Source organism: Haliaeetus albicilla, chromosome 21 (assembly GCF_947461875.1).
Source record: "Haliaeetus albicilla chromosome 21, bHalAlb1.1, whole genome shotgun sequence".
NCBI lineage: Eukaryota > Metazoa > Chordata > Aves > Accipitriformes > Accipitridae > Haliaeetus > Haliaeetus albicilla.
The window spans coordinates 11,319,950-11,338,895 of NC_091503.1; the positions used below are offsets into that span (position 1 = coordinate 11,319,950).

At 37.8% G+C, this 18,946-nt stretch overlaps 1 protein-coding gene across 5 annotated transcripts in view; it reads right to left on the reverse strand.

The window, feature by feature from the left end:
- Window positions 1–259: 259 nt before the first annotated feature.
- DROSHA (drosha ribonuclease III) overlaps window positions 260–18,946 on the reverse strand; it is a 76,131-nt gene continuing 57,444 nt past the window's right edge. For all 5 annotated transcript variants that reach the window (XM_069808924.1, XM_069808923.1, XM_069808926.1 and 2 more), the window contains 9 exons: window positions 18,153–18,197; window positions 14,953–15,110; window positions 13,991–14,096; window positions 10,163–10,304; window positions 9,116–9,198; window positions 8,899–9,002; window positions 6,767–6,859; window positions 5,894–5,940; window positions 260–2,929 (listed from right to left, as the gene is read on the reverse strand). In XM_069808924.1, coding sequence (XP_069665025.1) covers window positions 2,799–2,929; window positions 5,894–5,940; window positions 6,767–6,859; window positions 8,899–9,002; window positions 9,116–9,198; window positions 10,163–10,304; window positions 13,991–14,096; window positions 14,953–15,110; window positions 18,153–18,197 — 909 coding nt within the window. In that variant the 3' untranslated portion in view covers window positions 260–2,798. The remainder of the gene's footprint in view (window positions 2,930–5,893; window positions 5,941–6,766; window positions 6,860–8,898; window positions 9,003–9,115; window positions 9,199–10,162; window positions 10,305–13,990; window positions 14,097–14,952; window positions 15,111–18,152; window positions 18,198–18,946) is intronic.

Sequence of the window (18,946 nt, forward strand, 5' to 3'; positions counted from 1 at the left end):
AGTGAGCGTTAAGGACTGTGCTCACATTACGCATTCTATGCATCTCTTTAAATTACCAGAAACATTCACACCCGCTGGTTTTAGGCAGTGCGTACATAGAAAAACACCGCAGTTTTGACATAGACAAAGAAAACATGAATTTCTTTACCTTTTATTTTGTTTTCTGCCCTCAAGACAAGGAAAACAAAATTTCTTCAGGCAGTCTTCCTAGCCCATGCTTATACAGTGAAAAAAGGGAAAATAGTCCACTCATGAAAAAAAAATGGTTATCATCTACATTTTATTGAGGAAGACCTAAAATTCATTAACTGTAGTAATGGAATGCAGAAATAGTTTTAAAAGTAAGTTTGTTTTCAAGAAACTTCTGGGCCAAAGAAGAAAAGAGAACAGTTCTGGGTTCCTCCCCCCAAACAGCATATCTGATAAATTCAATCTATTTTAATGCAAATGTTTATGAATAAGCTCACAGTCTTCTTACAGCTGAAAAGCAAAATGATGTATAGGAAGAATGGAAGTAATGTTAAACTATGAGCTAACAATTCCACTGGGGTACTCTGGTGATATGAGATACGATGAGAGAAATTTGCAAAGCAACCATACACCTGAAAATGAAGTCACTTTGCACATTCTACATGTTAAACACATGAATCTGGTCACAGTTAAGAGGGAAAAATAAAACAATGGTGTACACAGTTACCCATAACCATCTACCAAGGCACCATTTCAACTTACTGCTAGAAGCACACTGGCAATTATACAAAAGAATTTGAAATAGAAGACTTGAGGGTAGGGGAGTTGTTGCTGCTTGCTTTCCAAGCCTGCTGCTGTTCAGAGGCATTTCAGCTTTTTATTTACAGACTGAAGCTGTTAGAAGTTACAATCACTTCTCAAAAGTCAGAGAACAGCAGCATCCAGCAAAGAGCAGCTCCTTGCCTTTATCTTGTTTTTTATCCCCTCCTTTATGTTTTAATGGTTTATTATCACTCTCTAAATCACAGGTGGTATTTGTTTTTTTTTCTCTCATCCTCTGAAAAGGATTTAAAGCATCAATCCATTACAAAAAGGCAATCACAGAAGCTGGAAGAAGTGAGGTAGTGCTGTGGGGTCAAGTTTTAAAAAAAACACATTTAAGTGCATCTTGCATTGCATGTGTACAAAAATGCGCTTATGAAAATACATGTATTGATTAGCTCAGCAGTGAAACTTCGGGAAGACATTTGGGTAGTCTGAACTTCCGAGCTACACTTGTGTCTATCTGCTTTGGCACTTGCAATAAAGTGCTTTCACGGATGCCCATCGCACACCTATAGAAAGGTGCTTCAGACAATTGCTTAGTTAGTTGGCTCAGCATAGTGTGGCCATTGGGCACAAGTTTTCTCCCAGGAGTCTGTATGAATTCTTTGGGCCAGACTCATGCATCCACACTCACGAAGCTGCCTGGTATCTTATGACATATATCTGTGTTACTTATATCAGAAAAGATGTGTAAATGACTCACCAAAAAGGATCTGAAGCAGGAAAAAAACGTGCAGTTAAGGAAAACAAGAGTTGTATCTGTTTCACTTAGCAGAAAAGAAAAATAGAGAAATGACTACATGATATGTACTAAGGGACTGTTTTAACTTAGAACTCAGCATAACGGAAACGAATAGCTTGAAGCAGGCAAATTGAAAGTACGAACAACACACCAACATCTACAATGAAGCTGGTAGTCAGTGGTAAAAACCACCAACAGACACAGTGGATGTTCCACTTTTGGTACCATTCAGAGCTTTTATAGAAGAAACATCCATCTGTCTAATAGAAGCCACAGACACCAAAAATCAAGGGAACTGAGTGACTTAAAACTGTATGCCACCTTTGAACTACACCTTGGGGACAAATTCTGCCCTCCTTTGGATACAACCAGTTTTCAATGAACCTATCTGGAATAGCACCTGTATGGAGTTTCTAATACACTATTTGACTATCATGGTGACACTAGTATCTTCCGGACAAAGAAATCCATCAAAGTAGACACCAGTTTGATAGAGCAAGAAGTTGAGAATGAAACTAAACTTGTAAATGTAAACTCAGTACCATCTCTACGAAAAAAGCTGTCACACTCTTGCTTCATATTAACTTTTTTTTTTTTTAGAGTTTTATAATACTGATTTAAAGACAAACCCTCCCAACCTTCCACACACACCTGTGTCACATTCCAGATGTGGAATCCACTATTTAAAACAAAACTGAGTATCTTCTTTGCTTAAATTACTGTACCAGTTTCTGTAAAAGGACCTGAAGTTTATGGCTCTGGTTTAGCAGAGTCTAGAAGTACATTCAGCTGCAAAGCTTAAGTTAGGTACATGCTTAAGTGCTCTGCTGAATTAGTTTCTCATAATACTTTCTCTGCCACAGCAGAGTTCATGCAGTAACTTTGCTGGTCACTGACAAAACAGCATTTGGACATAGGAAACAACGGTTAAACAGCTTTTCCTCCTACAAGCTTTTGAAATTAATACTTTATTACTTTATACAAGACAGTAAAAATAATAAAAAGAATCCCACAACTTTTCATAAAAATTAAAAGGATTTAAAAACAAATCTTATTAAAAAGCCAAACAAACTTTGCACTTAAAACCAAACTAAAGAAATACTATATATACACACACTTTTTAAAGAAGAGATTATGATTTTCTATTTGATATCAACAGGCACTCTTCATTCATCATCTGCAAGAAACTAGGTTAGGTCTCCATAGGCCACAGTCAGAGTTATTAAGTAAGTAAATATGCCACTGCTTCTGTGCCCTCCTTTTATTTCCTTGCTTCTTCAGTCTCATCTGGCTCTCTCTCTTGATGCTCTCTTTCCCACCTCATTTCTTTCAACTCTTGTCTGTACTTCCGTTCAATGAACCGTTTCTGATGGGCCATCTGGGGAAAGTTATCTGACACAAGGAGAAATATTTTACATTAATAAACAAACTGGTAACACAAAAAGCCTCAGCTCTTTTTTTTTCTTTTTAAACTTTGATGATAGTAGGGGTAGGAAGGAATAATGTTATTACCATTTTTACTCATTTATTTCTAATAATCCATAGTAAACCAGGGCTGTGTGTCATAAGACTTTGGTTTCTTTACGATTTCCACATCTGTTTCCCCTGCTATAAAGCACTGCCAAATCTAATACACTCACAAAAATAAAATACAAAATCCTGGTACAGCAACATGGCCAGGTATTACCTGGATTTTACATTCTGTTCCCTTAGCAACAGGTGGTCGATACTGAAAAACGAATGTGAGACTACTGTCAATGCTGTCAGGGTTTTTTTGTCTTGTTCGCACTCCAAAAAGTATGAGCCACTGGTTCCAAGCATTGTACAGATGTTTCCATTATTATGATTATTATTATTTTAGACCACGCAGAAACCACTAGATGCCCCACATTATGGCAGGGTTCCTAATGAGAAAGTAATAGTGTAGGAAAATGGAATGTAGTAAAATCTGTTCCTGAAAAAGTTAATGCTTGGCTATGTACCAGAATACAGCCATAGAGTAGTCTAAGAGCATGGATGAGTGAAGACTAGCTAAAACACACTAGACAAGGCTGAGGTGACAGAGAAATAGCTAGGGGGATGGACGCTTCTGACTTCAGACATTTGTCTATTGGCTGGTATGTATGTACACTAGTTAGAACTGAGGCTGTAAACCCAGCTTATAGAATTGATCAGAATTGCTCTCAATTTAGCGCACAGCTGACAGAATACGACATCTTCTGCATGACCAGGGTGCTGACATTCATCTGTGTCTCTGTGCTGTGAAGATCTGTACCCTCCAGCTGTCAGAAAACGAAGAGGTGGTAGAGTACCTGACAGCCTGCAGTTGGCGGTAAATCCTGCTGGGATCACAAAGAGCTCTGGGATCAGCACTGGCTACCTATCTGTGTCTGAGATGAACGCAAAAGGTTACTACACTGACCTTTAAAGCCATAAACAAATTTGGGAGATGTCTCGGCAAAGTACTGCTCTCTCTCTAGCTGGCTACCGAGAGAGAATTCAGCTGAGGCTGCTCGGGGAGGAGTCCCTTGGCACCAAGCGTTTTCCTCCGCGTTCTGAGTCCCAGGCAGCACAGATTTGTTCAGCTAGAGAACATAGTGCAGAAGCCACATAATCTGCAGGAGTTTGTGGTAGAGCAGAATGACTTTCTACTGCTTTGTTTTATTGGCTGGTGAAATTTATACCTTTTATTATATAGTACAGGAATAAAAGGTTTTAATCAGTTATTTACAACTCGGGCATAGGAGGGTATATTTATTTAAACCAGAAAGCAATCTAAGCAAAAGAAAATTGTTTTTAAATTGCTGTTGCTTTTAAAAACACTAGTGCTTTGTTTAATGGAGTTCTGGGATATTTTGTTGCTCATGTTCATCATAAAATGAAAATCGGATTTTCAGCACTGTGCCTGTAACATGATTCTTAAGAACGCTGAAGAACTCAGCTTGGTAGCAACCTCTTTGTTTATAATCCATTTAAGATGTTGAGACACAAATTTATGTAATAAACACATCATGGCTATCATATACAAACAGGTACATGGAAATTACTTTTACTTGACTTAATACTTATGCATTAAAAAAAATTAAACTAAAAACTCCACAAACATATACGTAATAAAATAGGTGCCCATAGGAGCTGTGCAGCCTCCATCCCTAAAGATAGTCAAAACTTGACTGGCAAGGCACTGAGAAACATGACCTAACTTCAAAGTTGGTCCCTCTGTTTTGAGGGGTGGTTGGAGTACAGGCCTCTAGAGATCTATGGTATTCAAACAAATACATATGTCAGAAAAGAGCTGTGAAGTCCTTGGACTGATAGGAGATGAAGGTCACAGCTCTCTGGGTGGTAATACTGTGTCAAGAAAAAACACTCAAAGAAAACTTCAGTAACATTTTGCAGATATTGAGTGGAGAAGGGAAGTTACATTTTTCTACTTGTCATATTCGGCAGTGGTGAGAAGTATATGCCTAGCAGATGGATATAAAAAAATTCTGAATTACAGGGATTCATTGTCTTCTGAAATTTTTAAGCTCTGAGATTTCCAGATGTGGAGATAACAGATTAATAACTTTTGGCATCTGAGAAATTGCCTATTTCTTCCACTGAATCAAATGCAAAAAATCTACTTCTCCATGTTCTTCTGAATAGAGAGCTTCTGCTGCACAAAATGCTTGTAATCTATTTGCTTATAGTACATCCACACCTGGCATTTTAACTCAACTGACCAAAGTTCTTTCGTATAAGAAGTTTGCAAACTCATTCTTTTAATATCTGAGACTACATTGCAATGAAGGACTGCTCTCATGCTGGCTATCCTGTGCATAATTTTGACAGATGCATACACAGATCACTAGATCCTCAGCTGATATAAGCCATTCTTAACAGATAAATATTGACTTACATTGGCTGGGGATCTGCCTGTTAGATTTTAACCTAGTGTACTGTATAATCTGAGATCAAATTTTATTTCTAAATTGGCAACTGAAAAGTAATTTTCCTCCTCCCCTAAATTAGAGGATGAGACAACCACACCTTCAGAGACTACGCAGTCTTATCCCACTGCGTATTTAAGCATGGAAACTCTCAAGGAGACTTCACTGAACAGGGTTCCCGCTAAGTTGCGACCTCTGTAGCTGATCAACTGCCTTTAAAAAATACCTGTTGGTATCATATTAACTTCATCTGTTACAAAATTGTCTTGAAAGTACTAAAAGGAAAACCAGCGGCTTAGAAGTTGACAGCATTCAGTGTATACACCCTGTTCAAATCTTATCCCCCACAAAACCTGCACCTCGCGTTGCTAAAGACAAAGCATGTAAACTATAAATTATTTTCTTTGATGCCCAAATATCTTACATTTTTCAAGTGCGTCCATTGCAGCTCCCATTTCCGCTTGCTGAATACTGTGAAAGCCAAACACAAATATGTTACATGAGATCTAAGTTGTACAGAATAAACTAAAGTTTCTGACAAAGTGGAACACTAGCTACTCTTTTGTAATAAAACTCTTTGGATAATCAGTAGCTAGCAATTCCCAGAGCATATGATGTATCAGCCTTTCCATAAATATGTGAGCAATAGCAGTACAGCTCCAGTAGAATATTTTTAAACTTAAATCAATAACACTAACAGAATATTCTAGTCCATTCTTCACTGAAGCATTTGCTTTTACTTGAGAGAAAAAAAAGGAACAAAATCACAGAGGTGTGAACGCTATAAAACCAATGATATTTTTATAACCACCACCAGATTTGGTAGCAGAAAATAAGATGAGGTCTTTGGGGTTCATGGTTGAAGTCTTTGCAACTTTAGAAACCATTCTGAAATACCTAGAAGTAATAACATCAGAAAAAAAAAAAAAGACCTGAGAGCCTTGCACCCTTAACTTGCCAGCTTAAGTTAGACAGTAATCCAGTAGCAAAGCCAAAGATAAAGTCACTATTTCCTGGAAGCTGTTCTGCAGTTTCTAGTCTGAGAGCCACAAGTCAGTTAGCATTGCCAGTCACCTAGCATTACGAGGCAAGTTGGCCAAAAAAGCTCAAGACCCAAAACTATACAGATGTTGAACCCTTCAGGTGTTTCCGAGGCAGAAACTCGGAATAGCTTGAAGAAGGCTCTATAGCTTTCCTTTTCTAAAGCCAACGACACGCTTGTCTATCTCCACGGCTAGTCATTTTGGACACTACCACATTCAGACCGTAACACCATGTGATTAATTTTTCACTATACCTTGGGCCTTTACCGCATCCTATTCTTTCCCCTTTGAAGTAAACAGCTACTGTGTATGTCCTTGCATGAGATGGTCCCACTGTCTGCAAAGTCCTGAAATAAGAAAGATATGATTTATTCAAGCAGGAAGTATTAAAAACCAGAATCTGTTTGCGGCACATACATCACCAAGCTTTCAGTCTGGTCAATACATATAGTGAAATTAGTGCAAAGCATAGAGCAAGGGTTGAGAGATGCCTGTATAAATCACATTAACCCAGAGATTACCAGTATGGTGCACAATAAAAAGGAGAAATTTACATAAAATGCACCTTATCTATATTGGTTATATTTACTCCTCCAGGTTCACTCAGGAGCACCATATGAATGTCAAAACCTTAAGCTATAAGCAAAAATGCAAAGTATAACACGAAGTGCTTAAACACTGCGAAAAATCTTATAATAAATTCATATAAATTGTGCATAGCTGTGCAATTGCAAATAATCACACCAATATGATTCTTGTGCGCACTAAAATTTTAGTCTCTGAGAGTTATGCAGTTAGCAAGGTTTTAAAAGGACTTTGTATTGGACATGGTAGCTCTCTACATACCGAATTATCACGGTACAAAGAAATTTTCCATCAGCTTTGAAAAGCTACAGTTTGTCACAAAACAAACTTTCCATTTGAGCTGAAGTCTAGGACATGCATCAACAACCATCTAAAGGGGAAAAAGATAATTCCCTAGACATGCAATGAATTGCTTCTTCTGCTGTTTCTCTCTGCTGTCCCAAATCTCTCTCCACTGTCAGCTCAAGTTCTGTCCACTACCTTGTTTCTTTTTGGAAGGAGCACCAATTTCACATGAATTTTTAAAGTATCTAACTATAGTACTCTGTTTCCACGCGCTGTGACAAAAGCAAATAAAACCCACCCCAAATTTAAAAGCAATAGTACTGACTGCAGTGAAATAGATAACCTCAGGAAAAGGAATTTAACAAGATAATAGGAAGATAACAGCATATTACTAGCTCTAAGCTGTACTATAAAAATCAATTTATCATCACAGCAAAACAAAACAAACATTTGGTACTTGATACTCAGTGGGTTTTACAAGAATCAGGAATTGTTTTTATTGTATTCATCTCCCTCACTGAAGACAAAGCTGTGAGCCCTCATACAGAGACACCAAGGAGTCAGATTGCAGAGCATCAGTTGCAGTGTTAAAGCAATCATATTTCTGAAGTACACTGTTTGTCACTAAAACCGAACGGCTACATTTCATTGAAAACTTTATTTCAGTAAATGGGACAAATGCACTTTGACTTTCATTCTTCATACCTTTTTGACATAATCTCAATAACACAAGCCTTGAACTTTCACAGCTTTTCTCGCTTGGGGACTAACATTGCACCCATTCTTACATTAATTGAATGGATATGGATGCAATATACAAACTGAAGTTTATTACTGCCTCTCTGAAGCAGCTATTACACTATTTTACAATTGAAAGAGAGAAGGGAGACCCATCCCATCCAGCTTCAGGTATCTAACTGATGTGTACAAGTTAAGAGCTTCATTGCCCTGAGCTCTTCTATCACTAAACAGAGGACATATGTGGGCTGAATTGCGCAGTGAAAATGTCCAAAACTTGTGTTGCCCTTCAGTGCCTGACTCTGTGGATTAGAAACAGAGCCTACAATCAGGATGTGTAACACAAGGCATTTATTATGCTGCATAATAATGTAGAGTGTAGAGAAACTTCATACTATTACTGAAAATAGAATGGAGGTAACTTGACTTCATACTCAAACAGCCATTGTTCCATTCACTTCACTTAAAATACTGCCATTCCTCACATTAAAAGAACAAATACAGAATGATGCGAATGAAATACTCCATTTGAACATAAAAATTATATTTTCCCTTGCAATTGTACAAGGTAAAATGCTTACTAATTCTTCCTTGTAATGGCTTAAAATGCCTAAAGCTTGGAAGACATTGGTTCAACATTTTCCATCTGCAGACAGAGAGAAACTGAAGAGCTTGGATAACTACAATAAAACCATACTATGGGAAAAACTGATCACACCTTCCTCTGTATACAAGAAGACTGATAATTAGCTTGTATCCATAAGATGCCTGTTCTTACTTGTAAAGAGGAATGTCTGGCTCTTTTCCTTCTGTCCTGAGAGTCAAGCAGCACTGCTGAAGCTGAGATTTAGGATCATTCCAATCTTGATTTAAAATAAACTCCTGTAAGAAGCTCACAAAGATGCTTTTATGATTTAGAGATTGTGGTAAGAGTCTCAAACACAATAATGTGTTAAAACATAGTGGCAGGAAAGCAGGAACCTGACTGATCTTACCTTTAGCCGTGGAAAAAAGCATACATTCATGAAAGTGTGAACATATTCCAAATCTTTATCAATGTATAGGGCAGCAATAAAGGCTGGGGGGGAAAAAAGGTACTGTCACTCATCCAAGGAGAACGTTAATGGCTTGCACTTTTAGAAACAAGTATCTCTGAGTAGTCTAAAGCCATATTCAATTATGTTTCACAGCAGTGATCTGATGAGGGTATTATTATCCTGCATACACAGGAAAAAAATAAAGTTGACCAAGAGATTAAGTGACTTACGCAAATCCACTCAGTCATTTAAAGAGCTAGAAACAACACTCAGCTCCTAAGCTCACATTTTAACCAGGAGACCATGGATACTTACAAATAAATCACTACTGGGTACCATAAAAAATTTTAGATATAAATCACTCCTGTTTGTGTGCTATATCCATTTGCTTAGAGGATCTGGCAAAAGCCAAGAATGGCTCACAAAATATATCAAAATATACAAGATATGGATTAGCTTGCTTTGCAGAATATTTATCACTGCTTCCACTTTCTTTGAAAAGAAGGTAGCACAAACTTCTATAAATGGGCTAAAAATAATTTAATTTCCATGTAGCTTTCCCTCTTGTGGAATGACCATTTTGAAACCTCCTAAAATGCAGTCAAATCAACCACAGAAATATCCACCTGCTGAAGGAACTTACTTTATCTTCAACAGTGACAAGAACATATTAATGTAACATTGAAACTGCTGTTAAGTAGCTCAACTCTGATTACAAGCTTTAACTTTCCAGACATGCTTTTGACCTGGTCATCATGACCCCTCAATTTCTAAGCCTACAACTTTGCATCTGCAATTACGCCTCCTTCACGCTTTCATACAGACTTCAAAAATCTAGGCTAGTGTTAAAAAATCTGGTTTTCAGAGTTATAGGCATAATTCATTTGTAAACCTGAACATACATTTTTAATAGTGATTTGAGAGATTGCTAATGGCTTTCTTAAACAAGTCCCAAGGAAAAAGAAGTTGCATAAGTACTAAGCTGTTATAACCAAATTAACTCACATTCCAAGAGATCAGCCAAAGTCTTAGTTCGAAGGGCTACAGGTCTTTTTGTCTTGTCATTAGTGATGGCAAATTCTTGCATACCCAGCTCTTCTGCCACCTTGGCCTGTGTCCTGTTGTTCACCAAAGAACTTCTCAACAGCTGCAACAGAAAGAAGTTCCACTCAATAGTAACAATTAGCAGTACCAAACTATGAAAGGTAGGGAGAGCTGGGGAGAAAAAGTTACTTGCATCGTTGTAGCCTCTCACTTCTCTCAGTTTACCGACATTTTGTTTTTGTACGTCTCAGATGATTTTCATAAACACACACGCACTCTGTTTCTTTCTACTGCTGATTTTTCCTTCTGTTTCAATACTTCTCACTAAATTTCATTTATTCTAGGACTCATTATTTCTGTAACTATGTCTTGCATTTAAAATGCTTGTTTGTGAGCTTCTTTGCAATCATATACCATCTCTTCATCAGTCCTGTAATTTTTCAGCTAACCTGTATTTTTCTAGATTAAGTAATACACAGTTATATACCTTTTTCCACATAAAGTATAAACACACAATATTCTGGAGTCTATAGAGTAGTCCCCAGTGTCCATCAAATAAGAAATAAATAGGCAGTAATTAAGACAAATGCACATTAAAGCAAGACAGTCTAGTGTTTCAGAACAAGCAGATGAGGAAGCCGCTCCATTCATTTAGCCAGAGAAGAAAATGCATAGCTGGACAGCCTGTACATACTGTTTGCTCTACTGAAGGCGGTATAGCTGAGCCAATGCATCCCTGACAAAGATCTGGCTCTAACATTTTCAGTGTATGACAATGTCCAGGACACCTGGACTCCAGCAAAGTTCCCTGAAATGCTTAATCCTGGCTGCAGGCAGATTGCTTAAACAAACACAGAGCTCTGCCAAAGATACAATCCCATACAGCTTAAAGGAGTATTTTGGAATTTTAGGGTTTCATACAATTTTCTGAACCCCTGGTTAAGGTAATTTTTTTTTCCTGTTTGTTTGCTTTTTTGCTTTAAATGAAACATCATTAATTTAAGAAGTTAGGGATATTATGGGAGGTGGGGGTGAGAGGGAAAGAATGTCTCTCCCACTGTTTATGTGTAATCTAAAGTTCAGAAGCTGCATACACGTTTTTTCTCTCTTTGTCTTCCATATCACATTTTCTCAGCTTATTAGATCCAAGTTATGTGCTACCTGGCTCCAGCACGTCAACTGAGCTTATGAAAAATCAAGATTTATTTGCTGCACTTGATACTTCTTCTCTGACAACAGATAAATAAAGAACAGTATGTTCATAATTTGTTTGGCAATGATGTATGAAGCAGATACTCACAATTTGATCTTCATAAACTAGGCAGACTGCAGATAGGATTATTACCTGCCTCCCTAACCTCTGCTTAAACTCATCTGCTTATTAATTTCCAAAATTCTTCCCTTTTATGTTCTTACGATAAATAAACAATACTTTCCCCAACAAAATCCTAAGTACAATATGCAACCTAGGAGACAGAAGTGCAGTATCACACATGACAAAAATCTGTTTCTTCTAACAGGAGAAGGATCTCTTTTGCTGTGTTTGCAGAGTATTTATTTTGATGGGAACTGTAATCATGATTAGTAGTAACATAAAGAGCAACATATACACTACACAGTGAAGCAGAGATGGGAAAAAAAACCAGTTATCCTTCTAGCACTGTGGTTATCAACTTGCTTCATATTAGAATTTGCCTCTTCTGTAAGTGTGATCTAGCAAGGAACTCAGTCCCCCTTAATGATACTGGGAAAACATGGTACCTGTGCCTTCCCAGCAAGTTTTTTAGAGCTAGTCTCCACCCTGGCAAGACACTGCCTGCATCACTGCAGATCTTGAAATGTGTGACAGATGCTCAACTGGACCTTAACTCTAATTACAAAGCAATTTTTTTTTTATTCTTCCATCTTCACCCAGCATACTACTACCCATTGACTGTAGCATAAGCCAGTACAGGAAAAGCTGTATCTTCCAACAGCCAACAAAATTTCATCCTCTTCTTTGGCACATCACTCGGCTATCTCAGAATATGTAGACAAGACTATGTTGTTCTTTCTTTTTCTTAAATGTAGTTAATTTTCAGACACCTCTCCACAAGTAATCACTATACACTGGGAAGCCACTGCATTCCCAGTCAAGTAGAATCCTCCCATCCTTGACCAAAACTGTCCTCAACACTACAGACACCATTCAGCTGATGTTCTGTTACTATTTTGAATGTAAGTATGTTCCCAGATGACAGAAGGAACTCTGGGTTTGCTGTTTCTCTTCAGATCCCACATCATCAGCCTCCTTTCTCACAAGTCTCATTTCATTTGTCCTCAAATTTAAAAACGTTCTAAGACAATTTTCTTTTTCACTGCATGCACATCCCCAGAATTGAAATTTTATTCTCGACGTTGCCTACTTCTCCATATCTCTATGTGTCTTCAGCATCCATTCTGCTCTTTGTAGTTTCCCCTACGAACCTGGGCTGTGCAACTTGTTCTAGTTGCCAACACACTAATCATTAAATTACGCAACATGGAGACATTCTGATCACTGGTCTGTGTATTTACACCCATTAGTAGCAACACTTCATATCCTTCCTGCCAAATAGTTCTGGAAAGATTTATCTTACTGTAACACCACTGATGCCTACATTCTTAAAAGTCACCTACAAAGCAAAAACCCCCACAAGTCTTGGATTTCTGCCTTATGTTATTGTTTCTATGAAGAATATTAAAAGTCTCTTCCCCTTTTAACTTTTACTTCAAAAGTTCAGGCTTTATCTACTCTGTCTCCTGAATGGTGCAGAAGAATCCATACGAATGTAAATGAAGCTTAAGAACTGGTGAAGAAAAATTAAAATTACTTTTAGTCAGAGCATGTACTTATTTTCTTGTAAGCAGCTTTAGCACAAAAGGCCCAGGAAGTATATTCTTGAAAACACATTGCCTGCTAGAGACTTAGCATTGCTATCCCTTTATTGATTTGAGAAAACCACTCCAAGTGGCTAAGAAACTTACAGTGCTACTTCCTAATTTTAACTAGAAGACTCGATTCATATTCCTGATACATGTATTACTTTTTTTATTCTACTCAAGACTTGAAAACTAAGAAAAATTTAGTAAGTCTAAGAAAATTTATTCTTCACAAAGCCACAGCTGCCTAGCTGCAGTACTAAAGGAATCAATCAGGAAAACTACATATACTACCACCCTATGTTTAAAGTACCATAAATTGCTGAAAGATCCCCAAACTAGATTGTTCAGAGCCCAGGTAAGAGAAGCTGAAAGGCTACAGTAATCAACAACAGATGACTATAACAACAGTAAAATTAAATTCAAAAGCTACCACAGGAGCTCCAGATTGAAGACAACAGGAAAACCAGACTAAAATAAATTTTAAAAACTTCTTATCAGGAAGCATAACCTTGCCTGGTTGCAGGTTCAACAGACTGGAAGTCATGAATAAAAAAAGTCATGTGATGTGCCTATTGAAATAAATGGTTTAAGACACCCATCTTTAAACAAGAACTAGTCTTATCTCTCAATTTCATCACTGACATCCTTAAAATTATTGATCCATTTCACAGACAGAACAAAAATTATTGCACTGAGCTCATAAATCACCATTTCCTATTCATTGCAGTGCTCATGACTTAAAATTAACAAAGCCTTATTAAAGAGCAGTGGTGGCTGAGACTTCTTTTATTAATCAAATCCAGAATAATTCACTAGCTGCTCCCATAATTTCAGTCTCCATCCCACTCTTGCTCTTCTGGAGAGCATGACTGATGGCAGTCTTACCGTTAAGTGCCCTTCATGATGATCGGGGAAATGTATGAATAAATACTCTGTGGCTACCAACTGCATTATGGAGTCACCCAGGAATTCCATCCTCTGGTTGTGGCCTCTGAAAAATGAGACATCAATGGAGCAAAATCAATAAGCACTCAGGAAGGCAAAAAACAAAACCAGCATGCACACACAAATTAAAATAAAGAGGGATCTGAAAGTGAGCCTCGCTCATTTCCAAACGCATTTAAGACAATTTTCCAGTGTTAACCAGGTGAGATGAAAACACAGTTCATTACTGTTGTAACACCAACATTCAGGGAGAAAGCAAATCAGGGCAGCTACATATAAACACAATTATTAGATCACAGATCTGGGACTAATGGAAGGAGAAGAGCAGTTGACATCAAGTTTGTAATGGGATAAGGTCTCTCCCTGCAACTTCTTATAAGAAAATGAACTAATGAATGCAACAACTTCAATAGAGAAAAAGGTCTGTCCATTCACAAGAAATAAAAGGATCAGGGTTTAAACTCATGGGAGATCCTGGACTCTGTAACCACTGGTATGGTTCTACTGTTTGCTTTAAAACGGGGCCTGGCAGCTCTACACACCACAGAACACAAGGGCCGCATTTGGACCAAAGAGCATGATTTTACCTCTTTCCTCTGCCCAAATGCGACTCCAAGTATGTTTTGCTACTGTCTCAGGAGTGATGTGCAAATATCAATGATGCAGGAAGCTCAGAAGAACCACCGGGATGGCTCTAACATCTTCTATAGTCTTTCCCAAGGTATCCACTACTGACTACTGTCAAAGACAGGATACTGAGCCAGGCAGACTTGCGAACATAGCTACCCTATTCTCTTCTGGAGAACAGATATAACATCTAGAGTTTGTTTACAAATAAAGCAATCTGGGTTACTAACAGAAGGACCAACAGAGCTACATGAGGACTCTTGCTGTGTACTCACAGAGTCAGATGGTTAAAGCCTACTGTCCTCAGAGTGAACGCGCGTGCTAGAAGCCGAACATGAGTAAAGATGACTCCAATTGCCTCCTCAAACTCTGTAAGCTTTTGAAGAACTGGAGAGGTCTCAATGAGTTGCCTGTCAGTATTGGACTCCTGCAGCTGTAAATAAAATGAAGTGCAAATAATGACATACAGACACTGTTTCAGAACTTCTCAGAGAAAAGCAAGCCTTCTGTAAACCAAGGGCAATGAGTACACTAAACAAGTCATTCTCTGGACAGCTGAACTGAGAAAACCATGTCTCCTCTGGCTTTTTGTCTTGGATAATTACCACTCAAAGAAGATGTGAGCTCTGATGTATGCTTTTTTAACAGCTGAGGCACTTATAACACATTGCTTATATGGTCCTGTCTCTACATGTGGATAGCATGGACCACTTATTTTCATAAAACATACAATTGTACGTGGTGGAGTCTTCTAATATTATCACATTGTTTGCAACTGAGCAACAGATTAAAAAATTATTAGAATAGGACTGGCAGACTGACAGCATGTCAAGATGAGACAAACCCCAAATCTGTTTCTCCCACTTTCCTTCAGTATCAAAAAATCAAGAACAAATACTTAGTATACAAAATTCAAAAGGGCACAATAACACAAGAAAATTAAAACTATCACTTTGGGCCAGTATCTTTTCTTATCAGTTTCTTGTCTGATGTCCTTGATGTGGTGATACTGTTAAATGGCTTTCTGGAGCTGGGAAGCAGCTTAAACATTTCCCCCAGCCCCTCCGGGCATCTCTCTTGTATAGCAATGCCTTAAAGGAAGAATCATCCAGATGAGGATGCCTGAAGGAAAAGTAAGAATAGCCACAGTTTTTTAAAGTGGCATTAAGATCTTTTTTTTGGCTTTTTGCCTGTCTCTTTTCTATTAATTGATTACATTCAGTTTGTCTTTTTCCTTAAACACTACTGAGCTTTCAGCTGACATTTTCATGGAACTACATATCCCAGCACCAAAATCCTATGCCTGGGTGATAATGGTCAGTTTGGAGCTCAGCTGCATGTGGAGCTGAGACTGCTTTGTGCTTCCTCATGCACAGGCCTTTATATTTATCTACACAGAATTTTATCTGCTTTTTTACTCCACAATCACTCTCACATTCTCACAATCAGACTGCAATTCTTCAGCCTGCTGTTGTCCCTGCTACCCTGAATAATTTGGTATTGTCAACAAACTGCCACCTCACTGCTCATCCTCATCCCTAAACTGTTTATGCGAACAGCCTACACTTCAGCAAAGATCCCCAGGGAAATCTGCCAGTAGTCTCCATCTCTTGTAAGATGTGGTCATTTCACTCCTGTTCTCCATTTCTTATGTTTCAGACATTCCTTTAAATCTTGTAAGGACTGACATTATGCACTGGGGTTGCTTGGGCTTTTTTAATTCCTTCTTTTTTTTTTTTTTAAAACACATTTTTATAAGTCTTTGAGTGCCTTTCCAACAGCCTGTTAGGAAACCCAGCAGACAGTATCATGTGCATCATCACATGTGTTTTTGTCTCCTCTAAAATCTCTTACTCATTTGTGAGGGAGGACTTGTCTTTACATTTTGACTCTTTCTAAAGAGACCACATTTATCCAGGTGACCACTAATTATTTTTTTCATCACTATTTCTACTGACTTGACTACTGCCAAATAACAGTGTTACAGCCCTTCAGTTCTGTATATCTTACGCAGAGCTTTTTTTTTTTTTTTTAAATTGGCATCTCATTTGTCATATTGTTATGGTGAAATTTTAATAATTTTTAAAATGCCATTTTTCAGGCTAGCTGTGCCTAAAGGCTAACCTGAGAAGCCTGTGTTTCCCCTACTGGCAAGCAGAGAGCTAGGATGGCTTCTGGGACATGGAAGAAGATAAATTTTCATCACACAAGTTAAGGTAGTAGCAAGAAACGATAAGCTGCATACATTGACTGTCTCCAATCTCTAAGCAGAGTTCAAGCCTTCTTTGTGCAAGCAGAGATAAAAAGGTTAAAATAAAATAAAGTAAGAGAAAAGAAAGAAATCCACAGTAAGAAGAATTTTCCAGAGTAAGAAGAATTTTCTTGGGAGCTTGTGCCACCATGCAGGATAGCTGATGCTGAATCTCAAAAGTTTATCTTCCCATTAAGACTCTTTTCTACTTACACTCACAGAGAGTTGGTCGTAAAAACACTTCATGTGCACTGATTTGTTGCTGAAGATTTTGTCTATGTACCCATTACAAAATCCATACAAATATATGAGACATTTCAGATGGAGACCTTAAAGTGACCTTCTGCTGGGAGGGTGTGCTCACAAAAAGTTTCAAAGGAGTCAAACCAACTGCACAAAACATCAGAGATTTGGATGGACGAAAGAAACCTCTCAGATGTTCATATGACCCTGAAAACCTTACTATCCGACTGGATGACAATTTGAATACAGCTATTCTTGCAGCACCCCTGCACACTTGGAAAATGCTACCGTGTTTGCTGTGAAGACAAGGAGCTACAGTGCAGAGAGGCTCTGTGACTTGCTCTAGGTCACCCCTAGAATTCAGTCAGGGAACAAGGACTGGGAAACCATTCTCCCAACCTCCAGCCTTGTAAACTAACAACTCGTGAACTTGTATCCTTCAATACATGGAGGGTAAACTAGCCTTCAGACACCTTCATAATTCCAGTGTTTACTTGGTATTAAAGCTGCTGGAACCACCAAAACAACCATGTTATCATTGCACACACACACAAAAAAAATCAGAATCACACTCTTATTCCATTCAACTAATATTCCTTCCTACTATTAAGGTTTCAGTCTTAATTTCAGGTTAACAAAATAGGTACATAAATTGTTTTTATACCCTTTTTCCCCAACTTCAAGAAGATGAACAAGAAGCCACCAAAATGTTACCTCTCACTAGATTTATCATATAAGCGCAGTTATATATCAAACATGAGCAAAGGAAAGGTGAACGATTAATCCTCAGAGAGGCAAAGACTCATTATTTATTAAAAGAAAAGGAAAAAAAACCCAAACCCAAAAGCAAACACAAAGGCAAATATATATACTCCTTCGGCTACTTTTTTCTGAGATGTCATTACAATGAAAACCTATGGAAAAGCATCCCTGAAAGTAAAACAGAGCTGTGAAATTTATTACAGAAAGGGATACACTTACTTGCAATGGGTGTAGTGGATAATTAAGCCATACATCCCGCAGGTCCTGCAAACATTGAGAGATGCCTTTAATGCTCAAGGGAGTCATTTAACAAATTCCACAGTACTAAATAAAATGTCATTACTTGAAATACCGAACTATTTCAGATGCTGACTCTGCTTATTGCAAATTCAATAGTGCTGGCAAACTAATTTTTAAAATCGTGTATTTGCTGTTCAAACTGCCTGTAGTTCTCCCAATTAGCTTGTGTCAAAGAGGTGGAAAAATCCTTGAACCAAATAAAAAGTGGTTAAAGGAAGAAAAAGATTTGTTTAAGCCTCAGGACTAACTTTATTTGCAAGTACTCCTCAATAGCAAGTTTGATTTCACCAAAGGCAAGGACTAAAGAAAAAAACGAACACTTATTTTCTTCTATTTCATATAGGTTTTCTTCACTACAGGCACTGAGCAGCAAAAACACTGAGTTACGACAGGCTTCACAATACTTTTATTTCTAATAAGCTTTGTCATTTCACAGACTTGGAGACTTTCAAGAGAGAGAATACTGTATAATTCATCCCCTCACCACTGCCACGTGTATTGTTGCAGGTTACTTTCCTTAGGCATTATATGGGAAAAATTCCAGCTAACAGTGATGTAAGACACAGTATGCAAGAATGGATCAGACTTTAGTTATGCAATTGGGTAAATGCTGGATGAAATCCCCTGTATTTTTTTTCAAAGATATGTTTAAAACTTTTAGGAGTAGGATGATTTAACTGATGAAACAGGAATAGTCATTCTACATGTGCATC